The sequence below is a fragment of the Cetorhinus maximus genome, chromosome 3, assembly GCF_964194155.1.
Source record: "Cetorhinus maximus chromosome 3, sCetMax3.hap1.1, whole genome shotgun sequence".
NCBI lineage: Eukaryota > Metazoa > Chordata > Chondrichthyes > Lamniformes > Cetorhinidae > Cetorhinus > Cetorhinus maximus.
In genome coordinates, this window is record NC_135881.1 from 120,239,222 (window position 1) to 120,262,437 (window position 23,216).

A 23,216-nucleotide genomic window follows, 5' to 3' on the forward strand; every position below is an offset into this window, starting at 1 on the left:
TGAAAGGAGTGGAGTGGGGATGCCATGTCTAGACGGAGGCCAGGTGAAGGGCTTAGCACTGGCCTGTTGTCTTTGCAATGGAGGGAAATCTGTAAAGGACATGCTCACTTAATATATCACTTCAATTCATTCACATATCCACTAAGGTGTCAATGATACCAGCTGCTGGCAACCCTGCCATGGTAATGGCTCTCATCCAGATGAGGAGAAAGTGGACCCATCGTCAGTTGGCACAGGGCCAGGAGGAACAAGGGCCTGAGCAGCAAGATGCAGTGGGGCCTCTATAAGGTTAAGAGGCTGGCAAACATGGACCACTGCAACAGCGAACATTACCCCGTCCATGGATGTGTTGCCGGTGGTGCTTCTATCTACAGATGAGTGAAAGGCAATGCCAGAGGCACCTCCGTATGTCCCAGGATGTGATTGCTCACACATGCCAGTTTACATAATATGAACTGCGGCCACAAGGACTTTGGAGAAGTAATACCGAGCTCCTGGCCTACTAAGAGTGAATCTGTGCCTGGTTGTCCTTTAAATCTGGCACCAGGACCTTCGACCCCATGAGTTAACGGCGAGGTGGGTGACTTCCTGCCCACCCCACTACAAGAATCGCCGAACTCCTTGCAGATGCTGTGAGCCAAAAACGCAAAATAGCATATGTTCATTCGCCCCAGACTGGATTTAGTCTTCAGAATGGAAAATTCAGCATACGTTAGTTGAGCATTTTAAATGTACCTAAACCTGAAGCATAGCTAATAGCAAATAACCGTTTGCAATGTTTACATTAAACAAACAGAACAAGGACTACCTCAGCGCAAAAGTCACTAGCAATATATGAAGACACAAAAAAGTTGTGATTGGCTTCCCATGAATAATTTAGCACAATTTCATCTAATAATATTGATTCTAAATATTTAAGTGTAATTTCCCAGTGTAGAATCAATGTTGTACAAAATAAATATTTTTGTTCCTTTTTCCTCAATTTATTTGTATTTTTATCATGGTTTATTATAGTAAATATGACGGACTGTGATGACATGCCCTTTGAAGAACAAATGGCTAAGTAAGTACAACTAACATTCAAAATGTTGCGGATATATTTGCAATCCACTGCATTCCTAAATTGTCAGATTTATAAGAAACTGTGCTAGAAAGTGACAGATCCACTTGCATACATTACCAACTCTTGGTGGTTCACTCTAAAGAATATTTAAATCAAAAACAAAACAGCTTTGGGAATTCTTACCTTTATAGAAGAGGAGTTGTGTTGTTTTTGGAAAAGAAACATTCATTGCTTCCATTCTAGGTTTTCCTATTACTATGTTGTAATTGGAGTCGGAGCACTACTATGTGCTTACATCCAGGTTTCCTTTTGGGTTCTGACTTCAGCAAGGCAGACAAGAAGACTCCGAAAGATATTTTTGCATACTTTACTGAGAAAAGAGATTGGCTGGTTTGATGTTAACCCAGCTGGACAACTCAACACACGTCTAACAGCGTAAGAATGTTATTATATTTCCAGACTGGAAAAATAAGTGTATTTTTGCTGAAAAGAGTTTTGCTGCTGTAAAGATTAGCATTTTAATTGCATTGGGATTTATTGTGTTTTTTCAATGACCAGTGACATCAACAAAATCAATGAGGGAATTGGTGATAAGATTGGACTTTTGTTCCAGTACACCGCAACTTTTGTAGGAGGCATAATAATTGGTTTTGCAAAAGGATGGAAGCTGACTCTGGTAATTCTGGCCGCCAGCCCCCTCCTTGCATTATCAGCTGTGCTGTGGTCTAAGGTAAGTGCTAACAAAATAAAATGCTCATGAAAAGAAATGGAGTACATGAACAAAGGAGTGTACAAATAGAATCACCTCGAGAAGGCTTGCAATATACGCCTAGAATTAATGCATTGATACAAACAGAATGCTCAATGTGTTGTTATAATGGGCTGGATTTTGATCCTTGAGGCAGGTAGCAGGACTCCAGGAATTTCCTGGCCCGGCCTGCCAGCCTCAGGAGAAAGTGCCAACAAATTTAGGATTTTCCTTCCCGGGGATGGGCGGGCGGAGTCTGGACCACCACCGCCAGAAACAGTTTGGAGGCAGCCACAGGGGCTGCCGATTGTAGAGGTGCCCTGTTTAAAAGGCCCACCATGGTGCTCTGGGACTTTGCCTCAAGTGTAATAGTGACAACAAAACTAAAAAAAGCCCTCTAGCCTTCATCCCTCATACCTCACACACTCCCCATGCCCCATCTGTGCCATCTCATGACCTCCATCCACTCTTTGAGATTCTCGTTAATTGGTGGTGATGGCTTAAGAATGGTCAGTGGCATGTGAAAGTTACAACCAATTATGAACTCGGCTGGTGTGGATGTGAGTGGATTGTTCAAATGTTTTTCACTCCGACATACTCTCAGAATCTCCTTTATCACCCTGTTGAATCGCTTGATGCCACCAATCAATTGCAGGCTGTAGTGTGATGTCAGATGGTGGTGAATTCTGTAACTTGCTAGGAACTCTGCAAACTGACTGGACACAAACTGCGGTCCATTGTCTGTAGTGATAGTCTCCAGCTAACCCCATTTTGTAAACAACTTGTCTAGAATGTTACTAACTAAAGTGGTGGTTATGAAATTTGTTGGAGCGATTTTCAGCCATTTGCTATGTAGATCATGAACAATAAGCAATAAACATTGATTCCTAGGGGCTGCTTGCACTTCTCCACAAGTATCAATTTGGAGTTGTCGCCATGATGTTGTTGGCAATGGAAATGGTTGTAGAGGTGCGGGACATGGTTTAATAGATTATTCACTGAGTGTACAAGCTACACAGTTTCTTATGAACTCTTCGAGACAGCGATCTATTGCCAGCCACCAGACTGCTTCACAGGATTGTTTCAACTTAACAACACCCGGATGTCCATCATAGGCACGATCAATACACATTCCTGAAGTGCTTTGGGATAACTGTTTGAGTTCCGCGCAATATAGTCATCACCAAACAATGTGAGGTCACTTGTACTCTAGTATGGGATCAGTTCTTCCTTTATTTCACGAGGCCCCTCGGTTTATAGGCACTGGCTGACTTTCTACAGTATGCTGTCTGCCACCAATTCTACCTCCAACTTCTCTCGTGTAACAAGATTTGCAGTCATGTGGAAAATCACAGCGCTCATGTAGGGCCGGATCTTCCAAGGAATGGCAATCACCATTGGATTGCCATTCTGCTCCTATTTTCTTTCCCAACACTGGAGCTCCGCATTTCTGGCCCAGACTTCCGATTTGGGGCTCTTCAAAAATGAGGAGAGTACTTATTCTAGGAGTCCTCCTTCATAGTGTAGGGTCATTGGGGGAAGCCAAGCCATGCCCTCTTTTTACGGCACTAGCCGCCGTATTTTGGTAAGTCTTCATTCACTAACCCACTGAAAAACTTTGGGACATTTAAATAACTTGCCAGTGTGTTGGTGAATGAGTGCGAGTGAGGTAAGTAGGTAGGGTGGTAGGTAGCAGGGCGATTGGTGGCATGTATGGTAGGATGGTGAGGTTGGGTTGGGGGGGGTGTCTGAGGGTCAGGGAAATAGAGGGTCAGGGGTCAGAGGGTTGGGGGTGTCGGGTGTCAAGGTGGGTTGGAGGGTCAGGGTGAGTTGGGGGTTGGGGAGTTGGAGGGTCAGGGTATCAGGTGGTCAGGTGATGTTAGTCCAGGAAGGGAGGGTTAGAGGGGAGTTGGGGTGGGGGAGCTCAGCTGCATAGTTAGCCAAGTATTAGACATGGTTTTAATATGTCTAATATTTCCTGGGTAACTACCCAGGTAAATGAGCTGGAACCCTCCGAAGTCTCTGACTCTAACTCAGAGTTGGAGATTTTATCGGAGGGTCCCGAAGAGCAGGGGAGTTTTCTTTTAGAAGTTGAAACTTCCCGGGCAATTCCCACAGAGACTTTGCATTGGAGCTTCGGAACAGTCCCATAGCACATCTTCTGGGGTACGTCTGGTCTACGACCAACTGAAGATTGGAAGCTGTGAGCCAATTTTGCAAGTTGCTCCACTATCACTAATGCTGTCTACGATAATAGTGCAGTTCAACATGCCAGCTACTTGGTTCCGTGAACCTGCAAGATGTACAACCTCAAATATATACTGTTGAAGATGTTCTGACCAGTGTATATGCATCTGACCCTGACGTGGCTTAGAATAGCATCAGCATTCGGTGATCGGCACAGAGAGTGAACTTTCTACCAGAGATACATGTTCACAATCATAGATGCAGGCTGTGCTCCCATTCTCCAGTAGAGTATTTGTGTTCAGATTCTGACAAAGAGCATGATGCAGTAGCAATTGGCCACTTGCTTCCTTCAATGTACTGTGAGAGTACAGCTCCAATCGCATATCCTGATGCATCTGTTGCGATATATGTTTCCGCATGTGGGCTGAAATTTGTGAGGACTGGCAAAGATGCAACCTCATCTTTAATATTTCAAACACTGCTTGCTGTGTGATTGACCATTCCCATTGTGCATCTTTGCACAGTAGCTTCCAAACGGGCTCCATGATCTCTGTGTTCTTGGACACAAATTTGTTACAAGCATTAGTAGTACCATGGAATGATGCCAACTCCTTCGCGTGAGACAATGCTGGAAGCTCATGAATGGCTTTGACATTGAGTGTAGGCTTTAATCCAGCTGCTGTCACTCTAGGCCTAGAAAGTCAACTTTAGGTGCCATGAATGTGCATTTGTCCTTGTTGAGCACCAAATTGTGTTTTGCGAGTTGAATGAGTGCTGCTGATTGTGTTCTGTTTTGTGCCTTCCATGGATAATGACATCGTCAAGTAGGTTGTGCTTCTCCTCAACACCTGACAAGACTGAAGAAACGATCTTCTGGAATGTGCTAGGTGCATTCAGCGGTACTGAAACAGACCTTCATGAGTAACAAAAGCTGTAAGATATTGGCTTTGCTCTTCTAGAGGTAACGACATCCTTGCCGCATACCAAGCTTTATGAATTGTTGACCGTAGGTCACCGGTAACGGTTGTTGGCTTAGTACAAAGAGGAGAAGAGTCAATTCTCTCTTAACTCTAAATTCACTTTATTCACGTTGTTAGATCATATACATATAGCTTATACGTCTGGTTAGATATAGACATGCAGTTTGCACCAGGTTATACAGTCTTACACCCAAACTAGGATCTAAATGCACACCCACTAGGTTTCTCTGACACTCCCTGAGTGGTCACAGAATATAAAAGCTAATACCCGAAAAGGAGAGCTGACGCTGGCCAGGCGTTCCGTTCTCTCTCTCTTTCGACGTCGTCTCTACGTTGCTGATGTAGGTTCTTCCACTTCCACGATGGTTGTTCTTCGGAGTCTTAGCTGGCTCCACGCCTGAAATTCTCCACTCTTATTCTGAATCTTATCTCTTCAAGCTGTGCTGTATCTCTCCTGTTGGTTTAGGCTTGCTTGCCTAGTCTGTGGCATCTTCTCATTGGCTCTGTCCCAAGGATTTAGGTATCATTACCTCATTACTCCTTTTCAAAATAAGGACTTGTGTCTTATCACATTCCCTTTGTTTTTCAAGAAACTCAACTCAAACTCAACTACTTCAAAGCCAGCTCAGGCCAGTGACTGTACTCAGGTTACTTCAGGTCAAAAGTTGTTTTTGCCTGTGTCAGCAGTTCGGCTACAGCCCCTGGCCAACAGAATGATGGAAGTGGACACTGGTGCTTCAACCACTGTAGTGGGAGAGCACACCTTCAAATATTTAAACAAGGGTTGTCAACAATTTAATTTGTTGAAGCTATCCAAGTGAAGGGTACCACTGTACCTGTTTATTATAAGCACCACACAGCACAACTCCCAGTGATGGTAGTAGAAGGCGAAGGACCAAGCCTTCTAGGTCTTGATTGGTTGAAAGAAATTAAACCAAATTGGTCTGAAATTTTCCAGCTACAAGTAGAAGGACTGCCAGAGCTGCTAAAGAAATATGACAAGGTTTTTCGAGACGAACTAGGGAAAATCAAAGGGCTACAGGCTAAGATATCCGTTGACTGAGAAGCAACTCTTCATTTCTTTAAAGCAAGGCTGGTGCCACATGCTCTGAGGGAGAAGGTTGACGTCGAATTGAACTGTTTAGTGAGTCTGGGGCTCATACAGCTGGTTCAATTCTCAGAGTGGGTAGCACCTATAGTCACTGTCTTAAAACAGGTCTCAGACCATCTGGATCTTTGGAGACTATAAGCTAACAATAAACAAAGCTGCTAAGTTGGACAAGTACCCTATTCCCAAGATTGAGGATCTCTACACTAAATTAGCAGGAGGAACAACTTATACTAAACTAGACATGAGTCACACCTATCAGCAGCTGGAACTGGATTATACCTCCAGAGAGCTTGTGACCATAATCACTCACAAAGTGATATATCAATGCATGCTTCTGTCCTTTGGTGTTTCTTTGGCCTGCGTGATTTTCCAGAGGATGATGGAGAGTTTGCTACAAGGACTACCTCAAGTCGTGGTCTACCTAGACAATATCCTAATAATGGGGTTCACGGAAGCTGAGCACTTGGCTAATTTGGAGGAAGTCTTGAAACGATTTTTGGAAGCAGGGGTGCGCTTAAAAAATGAAAAGTGTACCTTTCAGACAAGCAAAGTTGTTTGTTTGGGCCACTGGGTGGATGTCCAAGGCTTACATCTGGTGGAAGAAAAAGTTAAAGCTATTAAGGAGGCACCTTCACCTAAAAATATCTCTGAAAAGTCATTCTTAAGTATGGCTAATTTTTACGGTTGATTCCTACCCAACTTATCAACGGTCCCCCAACACTCACTATTAAAGAAAAACCAGCATTGGGTTTGGAAGTCACCTCATGAAGAAGTCTTCGCAAAAGTTAAACAACTCTTGCACTTTTCAAACATGTTAGCACACTATGACCCAACAAAGGAACTGGTACTAACCTGCAATGCATCCCCCTGTGGCATGGGAGCAGTACAATCGTGCAAAATGGGCGACAGTTCAGAAAGGCTGATAGGCTACGTGTCCAGGACCTTTTCCAAAGCTGAAAAAGGGTATTCTCAAATTGAGAAAGAAGGATTATTGATTATTTTTGGAGTTAAAAAATTCCATCAATACTTTACGATAGTGTCTGACCACAAACCGCTCTTGGACCTGTTCAGTGGAGAAAAAGCTATCCCTCCCATAGCTTCTGCATGAATTCAAAGATGGGCTGTAATTTTATGTGCATATGAATACACTTTTGTGCACAGACCAGGGATGCATATAGCCAATGCTGATGCCCTAAGCTGCCTTCCTTTGCAGGAGAGCAATGAACATGCCCCAATTCCCCAAAAGATCGTATTAGCGATGAATTTCCTGGATTCCTCACCAATCTGCGCAAGGGAGATAAGAAACTGGGCGAATCGTGATCCAGTCCTGTCTAGAGTGAGAGACCAAGTGTTGAAGGAATGGTCCTAGGATCCAGCCCCTGACGGGTTGTAGCCACTCTTCCCTCGAAGGAATGAATTGAGCAGTCAGGATGGCATCCTGTTATGGAGTGCGCGAGTAGTTGTTCCTTCACAAGGAAGGGAACCACTCTTAACAGAGTTGCACAGCACACATCCAGGAATCTCAATAATGAAGATGATCATACAAAGTTACATTTGGTGGTCGGGCATGGGCCGTGATGTCGAGAAGGTGGTATAACATTGTATACAATGCCAACAACTACAGAAGTTCCCTGTTGCGGCCCATCTACACCCGTAGGAATGGCCTGGTAGGCCCTGGGTGAGACTGCACATAGATTACGTCGGTACTTTTCCAGGCACCATGTCCCTATTAATAATTGACACACATTCCAAATGGCTAGACATGTACGAGGTTAAGTCGCCAACAGAAACAAAAATAGCTGGAAAAACTCAGCAGGTCTGACAGCATCTGCGGAGAGGAACACAGTTGACGATTCGAGTACGTATGACTCTTCATCAGAACTAAGAAAATAGAGAAATGTGGTGAAATATAAGCTGGTAGAGGGGGGTGGGACAGGTAGAGCTGGATAGAGGGCCAGTGATAGGTGGAGGCAAAGAAGAGATTGTCATAGACAAAAGGATAGAGGGGTGTTGACGGTGGTGATATTATCTAAGGAATGTGCTAATGGGGACATTAAGGGTAGCAAGCAGGACAAGCGAGAGGCAGATGGCCCTTGTGGGGGAAGGGATTGAAATGGGCTAAAAGGTGGAGATAAAACAATAGATCGAAATAAATTTAAAATAGGTGGGAAAATAAAAACATTTTTAAAAAATTATAAATTATTGGAAAAAGGGGGATCGGAAAGGGGGTGGGGATGGAGGAGAGAGTTCATGATCTGAAGTTGTTGAACTCAATATTAAGTCCGGAAGACTGTAAAGTGCCTAGTCGGAAGATGAGGTGCTGTTCCTCCAGTTTGCATTGAGCTTCACTGGAACATTGCAGCAAGCCAAGGACGGACATGTGGGCATGAGAGCAGGGTGGCGTGTTGAAATGGCAAGCGACAGGGAGGCCTGGGTCATGCTTGTGGACAGACCGAAGGTGTTCCGCAAAGCGGTCACCCAGTCTGCGTTTGGTCTCTCCAATATAGAGGAGACCGCATTGGGAGCAGCGAATGCTGTAGACTAAATTGAGGGAAGTACAAGTGAAGTACTGCTTCACTTGAAAGGAGTGTTTGGGCCCTTGAACGGTGAGGAGGGGGGAAGTAAAGGAGCAAGTGTTGCACCTTCTGCGGTTGCATGGGAAGGTGCCGTGGGAGGGGGTTGAGGTGTAGGGGGTGATGGAGGAGTGGACCAGGGTATCCCGGAGGGAACGATCCCTGCAGAAGGCCGCCGGGGGGGTGAAGGGAAGATGTGTCTGGTGGTGGCATCATGCTGGAGTTGGCGGAAATGGCGGAGGATGATCCTTTGAATGCGGAGGCTGTTGGGGTGATAAGTGAGGACAAGGGGGCCCCTATCATGGTTCTGGGAGGGAGAGGAAGGCCTGAGGGCGGATGCGCGGGAGATGGGCCGGACACGGTTGAGGGCCCTGTCAACCACCATGGGTGGAAAACCTTGGTTAAGGAAGAAAGAAGACATGTCAGAGGAACTGTTTTGGAAAGTGGCATCATCAGAACAGATGCGACGGAGGTGAAGGAACTGAGAGAATGGGACGTGAACGTCAGGTGTGACTATAGAAAAGTTACGCCAAAGCTTTCCTATACATGGATTGCCAGAAGTAATCGTCTCAGACAATAGTACTGCGTTTACTAGCGCTGAATTTCAAAGATTTGTGAACCTAAATAGTATCAAACACATAAAGATGGCGCCATATCATCTGTCATCTAATGGATTAGCTGAGAGAGCAGTGCAGACTTTTAAGGCTGGGATGAAAAAATTATCAGGAGGATCATTGGAGATTAAACTTTCATGTTTCCTGTTTCACTATAGAACAACTCCACCCCGCCACCCCTGACACACCACTACAGGTTTGATACCATCAGAGCTACTTGTGAAGCAACGCCTTTGAATGAGGTTAAGCCTGATACTTCCCAATTTGGAGAGGGAGGTGGAGAAAAGTCAAGGGAATCAAAAAGCAACTCATGATTTGCAGTCGTGAGCGAGAATTTACTGTTGGTGAAGCAGTATACTGATGACGCTTCGGTGGTGGATCAAATTGGTTACCTGGTGTAATAGTTTCTGTGACCGGAGAGACTGAACCATGTTTATATTTGTAATGTCATGAAGTTCTTGTAAATACAAACTGTACAAAAAATAAAAGAGGAGGAATGTAGTAATTGTAGCTTTAAGGACTGTAATGACTGTTGCTTTAATCTTATTGTGCTGTATAGTATCACATGACAGTGTGAACAGATCAGCTCTAAGCACAGGGAACCTTAGAGTGGGACTGCTTCATCTAGTTGTGGAGCTTGCTAAAAGCAAGTAACTGCTGCTGCAGCCTGTAAATAAAGTTTGAGTTTTCTAATGAGAAACCTGTCTGAAAAATCAAGTCCATAACATTCAGTTTGTGACGAGAGCCTTGTCCACACAAGACTCACAACTACAGAGTGAGAGACGCACAAGGTTGAATATTCAAGTACCAGGACAATAATGTGGCTGAGAGAGGCCGAGCTTCATCACCATGAGGTGGCAAAGTGCCCCACTTATTGGTGAGCTAGCAGATGTACACTCTGAAAGTTGAAAATGCAGTTGGCTGACGGTAACGCACATGAACTCAGAGTTCAGGCTCATAGCATGAAAACCCTGCTGAGAGACAGAGAGCACATGCGTTGCATAACATATGACCCTTCTCCATGTGTGAATGCATCTTTCCTTGTACACTGCACCTTCACCTTTCAAGAATGCAGACAAGATAGGAAAACAACTCTGCCTCAATCTTACATAGCCAAGAATAATCATGAGTTGACCCTGCAAAGCACGTGAACAAGGTTTGTTCCACAAACACACTTAACATTAATGCCAAGACATCACTGATGTCAAGAATGATGTGCAAAACACTGTGGTGATATGGAAGCATACTACTTTGATGAGAGGCCCATGATAGTGACATGTGCGACAAGTGAGGGGAGGGACCATGGTAGTGCACTTGATTGACAGCAACACAGCTCATCATGAAAAGGAGGCATACACAAGAGACGATGTGAAATGGGTGTGATTTTATTTACATTTGTGTACGCTATATAAATACGTTAAACCCCTGTGCCTTTGTTGTGTTCCTAGATCTTTGTAACTTTCCTAACCTTGCTTGATCGACATCCACAGCAGGGCCGGAGGCAGTCTGCTGACTGTTACTACCCGTTGTCTGTGATGACCTTGGTGGGCGTCCTCTGGAGGGCCAAGACCTGGAGGGCCCCGGGCCGGATAGGGTGACCTGTTGTGGGGCAGGTGTACCCTCCTCAATCTATGGAGCTGGAGGTAATGGGGTCACAAGAAGAAGGAAGTTGGGTGGGCTGGAGTGTCCCAGAGTCACCTGGGTGGATGGCCCTGGGGTGTCCAGCAGCTGGTCCTCTTCCCAATGGGTGCCCCGGGGCCCTTGACTGACACCTTGAAGATAAAGGGCAGCTGGACTCAGATCAAAGTGCCCCGCACCGCCCCACACTCCTCTTGCATTGTCACTGATGCAGAAGTGCAGGACCAATGTCCTGGACCAAGGTCTCCATGGCGGCTGCCATCCTACCAGTGTTGACCTTGTTGCACTGGCATGCCAGCGCTCTCACCTCAGACTGAACTCGGACAGACTCCTCCATCATCCTTTGCAAACTGAAGAGTGCAGCTGACATCATTTCCTGATATTCCTGTGATTGTCGCTGCAGCTCCAGCAACTGATTTAGGACCGGCTCCTGAGGTTCATCATCTGACTCAGACTCAGCAGAATCGTAGCCTCCAGTAGTACTCCGAGTGGTGGCGACCTCAGTGCCCCTGCCCCTGCCCCCGCCTACTGTGAAGCAGATTGTGTGCTGTGCTCATCAGATTGTGACCCAGAGGCTGCTCTAGAACTAGTTCCCACCGAGGTGTTTGCCTCTACGCTGGTGGAGGGTGTGGGTGAGCGCTGTGACGGGTCATCAAAGGTGCTGTCCTCAGTTTCCTCATCTGAGGGATCCTCGGGGCTGGAGCTAAGTGTTGGTTGAGGGTCTCAGGTGCTTAGCAGAGGTCCCTATGAAAGAAAATAGAGATAGTTAGTGCATGGCAGTTGAATAAAAGACAGGACAGTGTACTCAGTGCATTGAGTGAGGGATGAACTGGTGCAGGATCCTCAATTGGATGTTTGCCACCGACCTCCCAATCGCCGCAAGCATGGTGCATGACCTCTCCAGCCGGCTCAATAGCGCAATTTTCAAAGGAAGTGTGAACCTTGAGTTCCAGCTCTCCAGCCCCTCCAGACTTCTCCCTTTTATTGTGTGTGAGCTTGTTCTGCATAAAGACAGATGGAGAGAGTAGGAGCAAGATGATAAGGATGCCTGATGTGTGGGTGGTGAGTGGAAACATGGGCAGGGTAAGGATGCGATCTCCAGAGGAGATGAGGCTAGATGGAGATGTGAAGGTGTGTGTGACAGTGAGTGCTGATGTCCCTTGAGGTGGCAGTGAGTGAGAGCCCTGTGATTGTATGATGGGCTTGTGAGTGTGTGAGTTGAGAGTGATGAGATGGTTGACTTACCCTGATGATCATTTATCCTTTTTCTGCACTGGGTGGCTGACCCCTTGTGGGCAGTGTTAGCACTGACCACTGCTATCACTGCCTCCCAAGCCAGAGTGTTGAGGTTAGTGGACCTCATGTGGCCATCAAGGGGGTAGACGACATGGTGGCAGGCCTTCACGGTGTCCAGCTCACATTCACGGGAGGCATCACTGAACTTGGGGGCTTCTGTCTACTTCCCTTTTGGGGCCACCTGTGGTATCTGTAGCAGTCCTGGGCTGGCGAGATTGAGAAAACTGTGCACGGGTGCTGTTTAAATATGGCGCCAAGAGTGAGGACCCAATGAGCTGACAGCAGGGTGGTTGAATTAGAGGTTGCCCGCCTTGTTATTCCCTGTGTGTGCATAATTAATGAGGGGATAAGTACATTATATGGCACGAAAACCCACCATTGCGACAGGCAGAAAAAAAGTCGTTTTTCACGCCTGCTCCCACACTTAGTGCAATAGGAGGGAGAATTCCGCCCTATGACTTTGACCAAGCTGTTGATCATCTGCCCTAATATCTCCTTATGTGGTTGATGTCATGCTTTGTTTTATAATGCCTCTGTGAAGCGCATTGGGACATTTTATCATGTTAAAGGTGCTCTATAAATACAAGTTGTTGTTGTTACTACTGATTTGCTATATTACAGGTTATTAGCTTGTTATAATTTCAGAGTGAAAATGTAACTTGATCATCAGAAATATTTATACTTTACAGCGACCAGATAAAATATTTTAGGGCTAAATATGATGATGACCGCAGTTTCAATGTTTTCTATGTTCAGCTCACAGTCTCATTCACCAACCTAGAGATGACAGCTTATGCAAAAGCTGGAGCGGTTGCAGAAGAAGTGTTGGGGGCAATCCGAACAGTGGTGGCCTTTGGAGGGCAAATGAAAGAAATTGAAAGGTTTGTATAGTGAACATTGACAACCATCAAGCAGTATTTATTGTTCAATTGTAAAATTTAATTTTTTTCCATATATCTTCTAAAGGTACCATAGGAATTTAGGGGAAGCAAAGAAGATTGGTATAAAGAAGGCTATTATTGCCAATATGTCTATTGGGTTTGCCTACTGTATAATATTTGGATCTTACGCAATTGGATTTTGGTATGGAACCACTTTGGTTCTTGAGAACTCAGGATACAGTATTGGATTAGTACTTACTGTAAGTATAGTAATATATTTGCAGCTTATCTGATATCCCATTGGATAATTTGAAATTAGTTGTTTTCCTAATATTTTAAAAAAATTCGATGTTAAAATATCTTTTCACGTCCATGTTTCAAATAGCTGCTCATTTTGGTAGCAGGATGGTAGAATATCAGTAAGTGATACCGAGGAGAGTTCCACCACTGGTTCAGTTCCCCACATTGCTGAATGCTTCCTGTCTAATGAAGGGAAATCAGAGGAAACAATGCCCACAGGCCATCCTTGTATATTTCCTGACATGGCCACGGTGTTAGCCAAGGTGCAAGTTGCTCTGCCTGTATTGATTTTTACAGATGATGCGTGGACAATAGGGAATGAGAAAAATCATAGAGATTACTTGCCCTCAGAGTTTAAAAATTAATGGGGCACATATTGATTTTGTGCAATAGCTTAAAAGTGGACAATAGCAAATCAGCAGCCCATTTTACATTTCTCCCAATTTGTATTTCCACCTCTTCCATTTCCTCTGCTCAAGATGCTAACTCCAATGGCTTTTAGGCTCCATGGATACCAGATACATTTTGGAAATTTGACCTGGTCCTGTCTGTTTGTTCATACACACAAAATATCGAGCATTTTAATACCTACCTAACCTTGACAGTGGCACTTCTATACATCTGATAAGTAGTAGGGCTGATAGAATTTGATTGTATCATGTGCTTTATAAGAAATGAATGGCTGAAGTAAAGTGGCAGCCTATTGCAGTATAAATGCTTTTCTGTATTGCTTTTTAAAAACTTAAAACATCTATGGGGAGAATTTTCAACTTTGACATGGATGGAAAGCTGCCAGTGGAGGATCTCCCATCTATTATACACCTTTCTGTTGAAGTCATTGGAATGGAGAATCAGGTGGGGTCTGCCATGGGCAGTTGATTCAATACTACTAGTTTGTCACCTCCTCCAAAGTTACAAAATACCCGCTATAATTTTATTTTTCACCAATTATAATAATGCCACCTTGAACAACAATTGTCAAGAACATGGATCTTTTAAAACCATATTTGAGATGTTTTATAAGTCACTTATCTTTCATCTGTATTTTTAGATATTTCTCTGTGTCACCTTTGGAATATTTTCTATTGGCCAAACAGCACCTTACATTGAAGCATTTTCTAATGCCAGAGGAGCTGCATTCGAAATCTATAAAATACTAAATGAGGTAAAGAAGGAAATGCGAAATTGTACTTCTGTTATGCTATATGTTAAGATGGCAGCATTTGGCTGAAAATATACTAGATGTAAAGATTTTATAGAAATGTTATACAAAAATAAAAGCAAATCTTTATGTATTTTGGGGCAATGCAGCTCTATAATGCAAACTGCAGCGTTTACACAGTTCCATTAGAGATATTGTTGGCTCAAATATATTCACCATCCAGTTCAATCTTCCTTTAGAAAGAATTAAACACTTTGAATCTCATTTATTGTTATGGGGATGAGTGATAGAAACTTTGCTGATGTTATCAAGCTATGTTGCCAGAGATTAACTCAAAGTGGAACTGAGTAAATTAAGAAAAGAGCTAAGAGATAGAAGATGGTTTTAAATAAGCCAATGCAAGCAAACACATAAAAATGTAGTTTGAACACCATGACTGGATGTACATTGCTAGAGCTGCAAAAGGAAATAGTACGATTATTGACTTTTCATTGAAAATTTCTAATCATTGTAAAGATGTTACCTACAAATATAAGATTATGAAGGGCATGGATAGGGTGGATAGGGAGCAGCTGTTCTCCTTAGTTGAAGGGTCAGTCACAAGGGGACATAAGTTCAAGGTGAGAGGCAGGAGGTTTAGGGGGGATGTGAGGAAAACTTTTTTACCCAGAGGGTGGTGACGGTCTGGAATGCGCTGCCTAGGAGGGTGGTGGAGGCGGGTTGCCTCACATCCTTTAAAAAGTACTTGGATGAGCACTTGGCATGTCATAACATTCAAGGCTATGGGCCAAGTGCTGGTAAATGGGATTAGGTAGGTAGATCAGGTGTTTCTTACGTGTCGGTGCAGACTCGATGGGCCGACGGGCCTCTTCTGTACTGTGAGATTCTGTGATTCTGTGAAATACCAGGATGAGTCTTAAAACTTTTAGTTGTAAGTTAAAGCTGACCATTCTAATCTTCCTAAAGCCATTAGAATACTGTGCTCAGTTTTAGCCACCCTCCCTGAATTAGACATTGATGATTCGAATAGAAAAATTAAACACAATTGGAACAATTTTCCCAGGGAAGGGGAGTCAGGTTGGTGTGCGTTGGCAACCCTCTGAAATTGACAATGAGTCGGGATCCCGACATCATCCCGCTGCCTTCTAGGTTTCTGCGGGGCAGGATTGAAGGCCAGCGGGGAACCCCTTTTATCTCTCAGGTAAGCAATTAATATATTTAAGCCTGTGAAGAATTATTTTAAACCTCAATTCTGGATTCCCCAGCCAGGGGGATCTGTTTCTTGACCTGTCAGCAACTCACCAGAGGTGAGTGCACAGCAGGGGGAGCTTCTTTTGCGAAACTGACAATGTAGGAAAGCTTTGGTTTGTTACACTGAAGAGCTCCAGTCATGGCCAGGTGAGAGGCTGTTCAAAGCACTTTTTCATTCAGAGTGCTTTCTCTGTTTGACAGGCGATTTCCAAGTTCTTGGAAGGCAATTTACCTGTATTAGCACATCACTCACCCTCAGCTACGCTTCCCTGCTGCCAGCCTTCATGACAGCATGGGAGCAGCTTATGCAGCTCCACCTTGCATCTTTGGTGAGGAGCAAGAGCGGAAGCAACTCTACCGTCAACAGCACCAGCACTGCACCAGCTGCCTTCTCCACAGCCACATTCAGATATACAAGGCAAAGGGGATGAACACTGAGATCCAGCTGGAAGGAGGCAGGATTTCCAACTCTCCACCCCTCAACACGGGTCTACGGGCAGAGGATCAGCTCTCAACATTTGTGAGCAGCAGGAGGCTCAGGCTCTCATGAAAGGTCACTGCTGATATGTGCAACCTCCTGGAACAAGACCTCCTTCCAGTGTAGGGAACGCATTGCCTATGGTTGATAAGGCACCTGTCACTGGAGGGCCGCCATGCTTCCCCCCTTCCCCTCCCCCCACACCCCAGGTCTCTGCTTCTTGACAAATTGTGCGCTCTCTTTGCCTGCAAGGTAATAAAACAGAGGTGTGAATGTTTGTAATTGCTTGTGTGGAGAGGAAGGAAGAAAAACATTTGTAGAGGGTGACTGTGAGGCTTAGTGTGAAAAGGGGACAGTTGGCTCAGGGTAAGTGTAAGTGCCAGCCAGTCAGATGGTGATGTGAGGAGACTGCAGAGTTCAGAATTAGTGGAGCTGTGAAGTGTCTTGTTCAGAAACGTGCTGTGTAGGAAAATGCTGGGAAAGTCACAGTGTGGGGCTTGGTGCTTGAAATTGTAATGTCCCTCACCTGTGATGTCCTCCTGAGGTTCAGGATCCTCTTGGTGCTCTGTCTCCAAGTTGGAGGGATCATACTCCTCTTGCTGACTTCCTTGGTCACTCCTACACACACCTGTTTGGGTGGAGAGGTTGTCATCTTCCTCCCATCCTCAGGAGAGCTCACCTCACTGCAGCCTCTCAGCTCCCACAGCAGGGCCTCCAGGTAAGAGTGAGAGACCTGGGAGGTAACCTTCCCAGGTCTCATCACCATTTCTATAGTTGCTGCAGCCTCAAAAAACCAGGTTCAGTTGACACATTCAAACTCATGCTGTGGTCTCCTTAATCAGAAATCCTTCCTTTGACAAATCCAGCATGTCATCCTGCTTGCCCTCCCTGATTGGTTGGGGAATGCAGAAGCAGAATCCGAATGCCATGACTTTGAGAAAGAGCCATGGCAAAGCTCACCCCTCACCATTCAGTTATGAGACCTGCAAATGTTTTGAAAGTTTTGGCAGGGACTGAGTGCAGACATTTCTGCCCAATGTGTGCAAGATTACTGCAAACTTTAAAGCTGGGCACACAGGCTAAAGTTTAGAAAATGAAACTTGCACAGAGAGTTCAAATTTAACCATGTGCAGAAGATTGTGAATTTGTGGACTTATTTAGTCTGGGAAGCAATGAAGTTACAGTAGATAATATGGAAACATTTAAGGGAGGATTAGATAGATATTTGAGGGAGAGGTTGATAAACCTAAAGTTGTGGGCAAAATTTTACATTCTCTCACTGGTGGGTTTGCAGGTTAGGGGGGCCTGTAAAATTCCATGGGTGGCTTTCCCGCTGCCTTTCTGCCCGCCCCCAACCTGTCAGCAGTTTTACATGGGGTGGGTGAGGCCTAGGGCAGCTCGCCTGCACTTAAGGGCCACTTCTAACCTGGCCTCGATTTTAAGACTAGCGGGAGGGGTTCAGGGGTAGGGGGGGAAGCTCATCAGGTTAGCCTGCTTCGGCCTCGAGCAGGAAGGTTGGGTAGGGTGGGGCACCACCCTCAGGGGTGCCCTTTCCACATCAGGCATACCCCCCCAAGATCTGTCCCCTGTGGGTGCTCCTTCCCTCCCTGCCTTCTCTATCAAGACCCCACCCTACTCTCCCCATATCCCCGAGCCTTACCTCCTCTCCTGGCTCTGAGATCCTCTTGCACTTTCTTGGTCCTGGACTCTGGGACTTAGAATCTGGGGACTGCTTGTAGTCCCAGACCTGCCACTGCTGCCACTGGCGCTGCTGAGACTATAGAGCTGCCAGCCAAAATAATTGGTCAGCTATTCTCTGAGGTGAGACTTCCTCCTGAGTGAGAAGTGGAAGTCCCATTTCCAGCCAATTAACTCCCTTCGGAGCATTAAATGGCTACGGGACTGCTGTGATTGGTGAGGCTGTGTTCCCCACCAACTAGTCAGGTGTCAGGGTGGGAACTGGAATCCAAAAAATGCTGCTCCATATGGTAAAATGATTAAATTCTTTCCATGGATAAATGGTGAAAAATCCAGAATTGGTAGTGAAAGTTCAGAGAAAAAAACTACAGGGATAATTGCAAATGCTCCAGGATAGGGGAGAAATTGTTTCGCACTCAACTATGGACACAAAACCGCGCAGTATAAGTGGAACCTATGTCCAAAGACGTTAGTTAGTGGATCATCCAAAATTGGCCCTTTCAGAAGGCAGTCTCTTTACAGATTGCTGGCTTGACTGCCAAACTGCTGAGAATACTGCCCGCAACATGCATGGCTGATACCTTTTCCAGGCGCAGGTCCTGACGCCTATACAGTAGCCTTTGCCATTATAGCGAGCAGAGGGCTTCTATTGTGGACTGTGTGTATGACATCTGCCATATTGAATGCTTTAAGCTTGTAAAGCAGGTGCTGTGCCAACTAATTTATAGACCACATTCTCTAGCACTGGTTGTCCAGGCCTCTACATTGCTAGTCCATCAACATAACCACTACAATACCATCAACAATGCCAAGTGAGAGAATGCAGCGCGAGGACATCAAGAATTCTGTTACTGAATAAAGCTGACATATAATTTTCATCCTTGAAAAATTGATTTTTCACAGCAGGATTGATCTTATGCCAATAGGCTATTAACGGTTAACCAATACACAGGCTAAAAAAGGAAAGAATAAAGGTTACTATGTATTAAATAAAGATTACCATAAATTGCTTGGGTGCACTTGAGTTAAAATAAAACTTGAAGAATTTTTAAAATTTAAAATCGCATAAAGGACAGTTTGCTTTTAAAACATTTTAAAGCATTTAAACCAAAGGATCTGGTCCAAAATGGTAGCGCTAGGATATTATTCTCTATGGATAGTGCAGGGAATTATTTAAATTACACCTAAAACAAGTGATTAAGCCGTGGACTGATTATGCTGCATGTTGGTCAGTAACAGTTTGAGGCCCAAAATAAATCTGGTAAAATTGCCCTGGTATGCCTTCTCCCCAAAAACAGAATCAATGTAACCCAATTAATTACTGCCCTATCAACTTCCTCCCAATCATTAAAAAAGTAATGGAATGAATCATTAATAATCTTTGAATAACATCTACTAATAAATAACCACCGGGTTCATTTTGAATTTCACCAGCGGAGCTCAGCTCTGGACCTCAGCACCTCGATCCAGGGGTGGACTCAAAAGCAGAATGTTAGCGGAGAGGAGAGGGTAGTTGCCTTTGACATCAAGGTAACATTTGACCATGTATGACACCAAGCAGACCTAGCAACATTTAGATCAATGGGGATCAAAGGGAAAACTCCCATCAGAAGTCATGGCTGTCAGGAATCAATCACGTTAGCTCCAGGACTTTGCTGCAGGAGCTCCTCAAGGCATTGTCTTCAACCCAAACGTCTTCTGTTGCTTCATCAATGACTTTCCCTCTGTCATAAGATTAAGAGTGGAGCTATTTCATGATGACTCAGCTCCCTTGCAACTCCTCTGATAATGACCCATCCCATGCTGACAATGAATAACATCCAGGCCTGAGTTGATTCTTTCATCTTCAGGTGCTCATAGCTCAATCCTGGAAGGACCTCCAAAATCCAAGGAAGCAGAATACATTGATCACTTAGCAGAACCATTGCACCTTCAGTGCATTGCACCAGATGCCCGGCAAGGAGCTTAATAAAAATTGATGTGGTTGAATTTCAGCAGGGGTTCTCCTGTTTGCCTTTGGAAGATCTGTGGAATCCCCAGAAATATGTTAGAAATTCGCACCTCTAATTTTTGAAAAGATTTTCTTTCTCTGAAGGCAAGGGTTATCAGTATTAGAAGATGGAAACTGCATTTTGTCAAGCAGTGTCAATGTCAAGGACTCCAGCTTAGTAAAAAAAATGGCAAGATGTAAAATAATTAGTGGATTTTATAATTTAGCACAATGGTCATGTAAAGTCTTGCCCCCCAAGAGGACTAATTTGTAGAATCTACAGCGAAAGCTCCATTTACTCTGACCCTAACGTGTAACTCAAACCCCGACATTGTGAAGACCCTTCAGACTGCACCAATGTGGACTTTTCCACTGAGCAGATCAACCATACTTTTGACCTTTCTGAGTAAAATTTCCTCTTAGCGTCAAGTTGCGCTGAAATACTGGCAGATTTTTTATGTGAACCCATGCCAACTACAGGCTAGGCTGAGGCTTGCTATGCTCATTAACCAAAGGATCCTTATGGCTAAGCGATGAGAAGGCTTGTCATTAAAGCCTGAAGGAAAAAATGATGCAGGGCCAGTCTGCTGCCCTCACTTGCTGATGCACAGTTTTAGAAAACTGTCTTCATATGTCAAACCAGTGAACCAGCCAGCCCCTGCAACCCCATCATAAGGGGTTTTCTGAATAACATTCAGATGCAGGCTGTACTATTTAGAGGGGAAATTATTTCATTTTGAACACGATTGTTTTGCTTTCACTGTGGACACCCACTAACCCTTGCATTCTGTGCCATTGGCAAAAATAATTTGCAATTGGGAACTAGTTTGACTGACACATATTCCATCAAACTTGGTTAATATCCATTGCATGCCATACTTTTACATCCATGTTTTGGTATTATAACACAGATATTTCCAAGTCCTTGCCTTTGGCACTGATGGCTGGAAATTACGATTTCTGATCCATACTTGTGGCAGGCAAAGTAACTCAGCCTAAGCCAGGGCTGAAAAAATCTAGACTATAATGTAAAGAAAAGTTGCTTCTGATGATTTATAAAAACTGAAATGAAAGGCTGAGGCTCATCATCCAGGACATCACTAAGGTGGAAAGGGTAAAAGTGAATATGAATTTAAGCAGTGATTAGGTGAAAATAAGCTTCAGTTTAAAAGCACAAAGCTTGTAGAAGGAAGGAAAAACTGTGAGAAGTAAGTGATTCCACAGTGTTGAGGTTATGGAAGAATGCTAGAATATGCTGTGGTCCTGTGAGATACGACTGGAAAGCTCTAAAATTTCTGAATGTTTAACATGTTTCCCTGGTGGTAACCCACAGTGTTATTTCAGAGCCTGTGTTTTAGTTGCAATATTGAAAAGTGTAAAGTTAATGTTACCAGCTGGTAAACAATCCCACCAATCCCAGTGGTTGCAATTTAAAAGTGAGGCAACTTGTCATTCAGTTGATTGGAGGATAACTCAAGCAGCAACAGCATTGGCCGGGATTTTCCGTGCCCACCAGTGTCAGGTGTGTTCGGTGGCATGAGTGAACAATATGGCAAGATCAGTTTCATGACGACGTGAAGCCAGTTTGTGATGGTTTGCTCAGACCGCCGATGGCAGGCTGCATTTCCCACCATCGGACGTCGGGAATCTCATTGTATTATATCAGCATATCATTATAAGGCCAGCCCACCAGACTTACCCTTTCACGCTTCTATCCCCAAGGCTGGAACGTCCATCCATGTCGGCAGGAAAATACACCGATGTGTTTCACAGCACATAAGTGAGGTGCACCCAGCGGGCTACACTTCACTTGGGACTTCAAAGTTTGCCTACCTTGCTTCAGTCAGCACTCTCAGTCATCAGCGCCAGGCTTCACAGACAGCACCACATCATTTTTAGGGGGCTTACGGGCAGGTCTCTCCTACTATATGAGCCATATGTGGGTGGCTTTTCAACAGCTTCAGGGCGAGGTCTTTCTTGGGGAAGGGGGAGAAGTGGCCTCAGGCAGGGGAAGAGGCTGCAGGATAAGAGCTGTACTGGGGAGCGGGGTATCCCAGGGTGTGTGGGAGCACATGTTGATCTGTGCAAGTGGCCACAAAATGGTGAGGGCTGAGGAGGCATTCTGCAGAGGAGAGGAGGCCAGATGGGCATGTGAGGGTGTGTGTTTGAGAATGGGTGGTGATGTCCCTAGAGCCGGCAGTGAGTGAGATGCCAGTGAATGTGTAATGGGCTTGAGTATGTGAGTTCAGAGGGTTGAGATGTTGCCATACCCTGGCTGCACGGATGAGATCATTCATGCTCTATCTGCATTGGATGGCCAACCTCTTCTGTGCAGCATTGGCACTGACCACCTCTGCCAATGTCTACCAGGCCAGAGTAGTAATGTAGCTGCCCTTCCTGCGGCCGAGCGGGGACACCACAGAGGGCCTCCACGGCGTCCAAAAGGTACCTGAGGGCTGCAGTATTCTTGCCTTTCAGGGCCATGTCTTCTTTGCTGCAGTCCTGGGCTGGAAGCACTGAGCGCAGCTGTTCTTTAAATGTGGCGCCTGGTGTGATGAAGCGGCGAGGCATTTTACCCGCCCACTGCTGCACTTAGTGCAAATCTGGGATGATTCTGTTGTGTTTTTCTTCTCCCTTCAGTTTTACCCACTAGTATCTTGAATTACACAGTTTAATGTTAATTTAATCATTGGTTGAAATTCCTTTCCAATTGGAAAGGTTTAGTTTCGAACTAATAGTAAAAGCTTCTAAGATGTGTTTTCTCCTTCATGACATTATACGATAACCTTTTTTTTGCTTTTCTTTGAAGAAATCTGCCATAGATGATTTCTCAGAAGGATATAAACCTGATCAAATTAAGGGAACAGTGGAATTTAAGAATGTGCATTTTAACTATCCTTCACGAGCAGATGTAAAGGTATTGGAATTTTTTTTAACATTTACAATAAAACCAGAGAAAAAGAAAATCTGTTTAACGTTTCTGATTTTACTTGATTTCTAATAGTACTTGAAGGAGTTAATTCTCTATTTAAAATGGATTAATGTCTACATTAAGGGGCCAAATAGCTGAGTTGGCTGGAATGTGGTGTTTAACAATGCTGATAGGGTTCAATCCCTATTCTGGCTGAGGTGGTTCTTGGGCCTGCCTCACCTCCCTGCCCCATAATAATATGATGGCACTAGCCATGATTATCAAACCCTGGAAAACAAGGATGATTCATGAAGGAAGAGAGAATGTCTACATTT

At 44.6% G+C, this 23,216-nt stretch overlaps 1 protein-coding gene across 1 annotated transcript in view; it reads left to right on the top strand.

Moving 5' to 3' along the window:
- The window catches only part of LOC144678868 (ATP-dependent translocase ABCB1-like), a 146,840-nt gene that overhangs the window by 24,411 nt on the left and 99,213 nt on the right, over positions 1-23,216 (top strand). Inside the window, exons 5-11 of the mRNA XM_078538864.1 lie at positions 1,015-1,063; positions 1,307-1,498; positions 1,622-1,793; positions 12,967-13,091; positions 13,177-13,351; positions 14,443-14,556; positions 22,780-22,887. Of these exons, the coding sequence (XP_078394990.1) occupies positions 1,015-1,063; positions 1,307-1,498; positions 1,622-1,793; positions 12,967-13,091; positions 13,177-13,351; positions 14,443-14,556; positions 22,780-22,887 (935 nt within the window). The remainder of the gene's footprint in view (positions 1-1,014; positions 1,064-1,306; positions 1,499-1,621; positions 1,794-12,966; positions 13,092-13,176; positions 13,352-14,442; positions 14,557-22,779; positions 22,888-23,216) is intronic.